Consider the following 3,419-nt stretch of genomic DNA (forward strand, 5'->3'; position numbering starts at 1 on the left):
GAGCTGCTATAAAAGCCCAGGCATTAACAGACTTCTTAACAGAAATGATTCAACCAGTCGAAGAAGAGGTATGGAGGGTGTTTGTTGATGGCGCATCAAACCTATCAGGGTGTGGAGTGGGGGTTGTCCTAATCGCCGCATCAGAAGAAAAAATCAAGTTGGCTCTGAGGATTGATTCTAGGGTCACAAATAACGAAGCAGAGTACGAAGCTGTTTTGGCAGGATTACACGCTGCCCGGGAAGTTGGTGCTTCCCGAGTCATTGTTTATTCCGACTCTCAGTTGGTCACACAGCAGGTCAAGGGAACATATGAGGCCAAGAACGAAAAAATGCTTAAATATTTAGGGCTCATCACGGCCCGGGCAGCGTATCTGACCGACTGGAGTATCAAACAAATTCCCCGGGAGGAGAATGCAGAGGCCGATACCTTAGCCAAATTGGCTGCTTCCATGACCGATATAGCTACCCGGGAGATTCTCTGCTTTACCCGGTTGGTGCTTTCTATTGATGAAGAAATACCCCAGGTCCAGAAAAGTTCATGGATGACTCCTACCGTGGAATACATAGTACATGAAAAGCTCCCAGAGGACCGAGTCCAGGCTGCGAAAATCAAAAAACAAGCGCCCAGGTTCGTCTTTTTGAATAATATTTTGTACAGGCGATCCTATCAGGGCCCATTACTCAAGTGCTTGAAAGAAGACGAGATAGAGTATGTCCTCCGGGAAATACACGAAGGATGCTGTGGTGAACACCTCAGTGGAACAGCTCTGTCTCGAAAAACTATATTGGCCGGGTTCTGGTGGCCTCAGATGAATCAAGATGCTGCCCGACTTGTCCAAAAATGTCAGGGTTGCCAACACCATTCTAATTTTCACAACCGCCCAGCTGCAAGTATGCAACCAATCTCTGCATCATGCCCTTTTGACCAGTGGGGTTTGGATATTGTGGGTCATTTCCCCATAGCCCGAGCACAGAAAAAGTTCCTTCTGGTGGCTGTCGATTATTTCTCTAAGTGGGTAGAGGCCGAGCCATTAGCCAAGATCACCGAGGATGAAGTCATGAAATTTCTTTGGAAGAACATTGTTTGCAGATATGGCATCCATAGGAAACTAATTTCAGATAATGGAAGGCAATTCCAGGGAAAGAAGATCACCTCCTAGTGTCAAGAATGAAGATTATTCAATCCTTCACCTCAGTAGCTTACCCTCAGGCTAATGGCCAGACTGAAGTGACTAACAGGATCATTGTGCAAGCATTGAAAGCCCGACTCCACGGGAAAGGAAAAGATTGGGTGGAAGAATTACCGAGTATCTTATGGGCATACCGAACTACGCCTCGATCATCTACTCGGGAAATACCCTACAACCTTGTCTATGGTTCAAAAGCAGTCCTGTCGGTGGAAATTAGGCAATCTTCTACTCGGGTAGAATCTTACCCGAGCAACAATGATCAATCTCGGGCCATTGAACTTGATCTGGTTGAAGAAAGGAGAGACAGAGCTGCCATTCGAATGGAAGCTTATCGCAGCCGGGTAATGAAATCTTATAATTAGCATGTTCGGGCACGAGACTTTTAGATAGGGGACTTGGTCATGAAAAATGTCAAACCAGTGGGTGATGTAGGAAAATTAGAAGCCCGGTGGGAAGGACCCTTCAAAATAATTCGAAGAATCAGCTCAGGTGCAGCTTACTATCTTGAAGATTCTCAGGGACACTCTCTCAAGAGGCCATGGAATGGTTTTCATTTAAAGAAATATTATGTTTAAAAGCACGTGTATCTATTATTTCTTCATCAAATAAAGAAATGGTTCAAGGAAATTTCTACAAAGTCCAGGGACCCGTACCCTGGCCCAGGGACCCGCACCCTGGTTATCTACTAAGTCCAGGGACCCGTACCCTGGCCAAGGGACCCGCACCCTGGTTATCTACAAATTCCAGGGACCCGTACCCTGGCCCAGGGACCCGCACCGTGGTTATCTACTAAGTCCAGGGACCCGTATCTTGGCCCAGGGACCCGCACCCTGGTTATCTACTAAGTCCAGGGACCCGTACCCTGGCCCAAGGATCCGCACCCTGGTTATCTACTAAGTCCAGGGACCCGTACCCTGGCCCAGGGACCTGCACCCTGGTTATCTACTAAGTCCAGGGACCCGTACCCTGGCCCAGGGACCCGCACTCTGGTTATCTACTAAGTCCAGGGACCCGTACCCTGGCCCAGGGACCCGCACCCTAGTTATCTACTAAGTCCAAGCACCCGTACCCTGGCCTAGGGACCCGCACCCTGGTTATCTACTAAGTCCAGGGACCCGCACCCTGGTTATCCACTAAGTCCAGGGATCCGTACCCTGGTCGTCTATCAATCCTAGGAAACCAGTCCAGTAACTTACACCTTGATTGCCCATCAAGATTAATTTCGTATCGGGCCCTCATGTCTTTGCCTTGAAAAAATATATTGGTTAATGATTGATAAAATTCAGAGTTAATACAGAGTTCAAGATAATCTACAATTCTGAAAATATTGGGAAGCAATTATCAAATGCGAGAAAAGAAGATCTCATTTAAAGGGAAGATATTTACAAGGTTCCCGGAAACCCGGGAATAAAAAAAATCCTAGTCTACTCGGGGATCTTGCTCTTTGTCCTGCTCCTCCTCCTCATCTGGGAGAGAGGCGGCTGCCTTTTCCAGGTCTGGAAAGTCTTCCCGATCGGCCGGAACTAAACCTGCCTCCTCAAATTGCTCCAGGCACTTGTTAAAGCCCTGTTCAAAATATGGAAAGGCCTTCTCAGCCACCATCTTCTTAAACTCAGGACACTTCAAAAAGTTGGCCATTTGCTTCTCCTGAGCAGTCTTAATGAGGGTTACAGCAGCTTGAAAGTCCTCGGCTCGGACTCGGGAGGACTCAGCATCTCTCTTTGCCGCCTGTGTCTCTGCTCGGGCCTCGGCAAGTTCTGCCTGGACCCGATTCATTTGCTGCTCCCAAACAGCCCTCTCCCGAGCCAACACATGCTCATGAAGCTCATTCAAACGACCCACCTCCTCTTGGAGTTTGGCATGCATCTCCCGGGCCGAGGTAGCCTGAGCATTGGCCCACTTGGCTACCTGAGCCAATCGCTCGTAGGAATGTATGAGCATCTGCAAGCCCTGAAAACATAAAAAAGTCAAAAAAGGCAATGTAAAAGAGTGCAATTTTATGGACTTACAGAGTAGGTACGGGACACTCCTTCGCAAAGCAGCATATTGGGATGAACTCCCTGAAGGTGTGCCACCTCGTCAGGGCGCAGAAGGCCCCGGATCATTTTGATAAGATCCGAGCTGATATCATCCCAAAAGATGTTGGGGAGGATCCAGGGCCTTCCCCCGGAGGGACCGGCAGAAGAACCAGTCATAGGAGGAGACCGGGCGATCTCCTCGACCTCATCC

General features: G+C 48.6%; 1 protein-coding gene across 1 annotated transcript; it reads left to right on the forward strand.

Annotated features, from left to right (window-relative positions):
• Positions 1 to 1,168: 1,168 nt before the first annotated feature.
• On the forward strand, positions 1,169 to 1,552 carry LOC142538623 (uncharacterized). Its single transcript, XM_075643937.1, has one exon. The coding sequence runs from the start codon at positions 1,169 to 1,171 to the stop codon at positions 1,550 to 1,552; it is 384 nt and encodes a 127-aa protein (XP_075500052.1).
• The last annotated feature ends 1,867 nt before the right edge of the window (positions 1,553 to 3,419 follow it).

This window comes from Primulina tabacum, chromosome 3 (assembly GCF_025594145.1).
Source record: "Primulina tabacum isolate GXHZ01 chromosome 3, ASM2559414v2, whole genome shotgun sequence".
NCBI classification, from domain to species: Eukaryota; Viridiplantae; Streptophyta; class Magnoliopsida; order Lamiales; family Gesneriaceae; genus Primulina; species Primulina tabacum.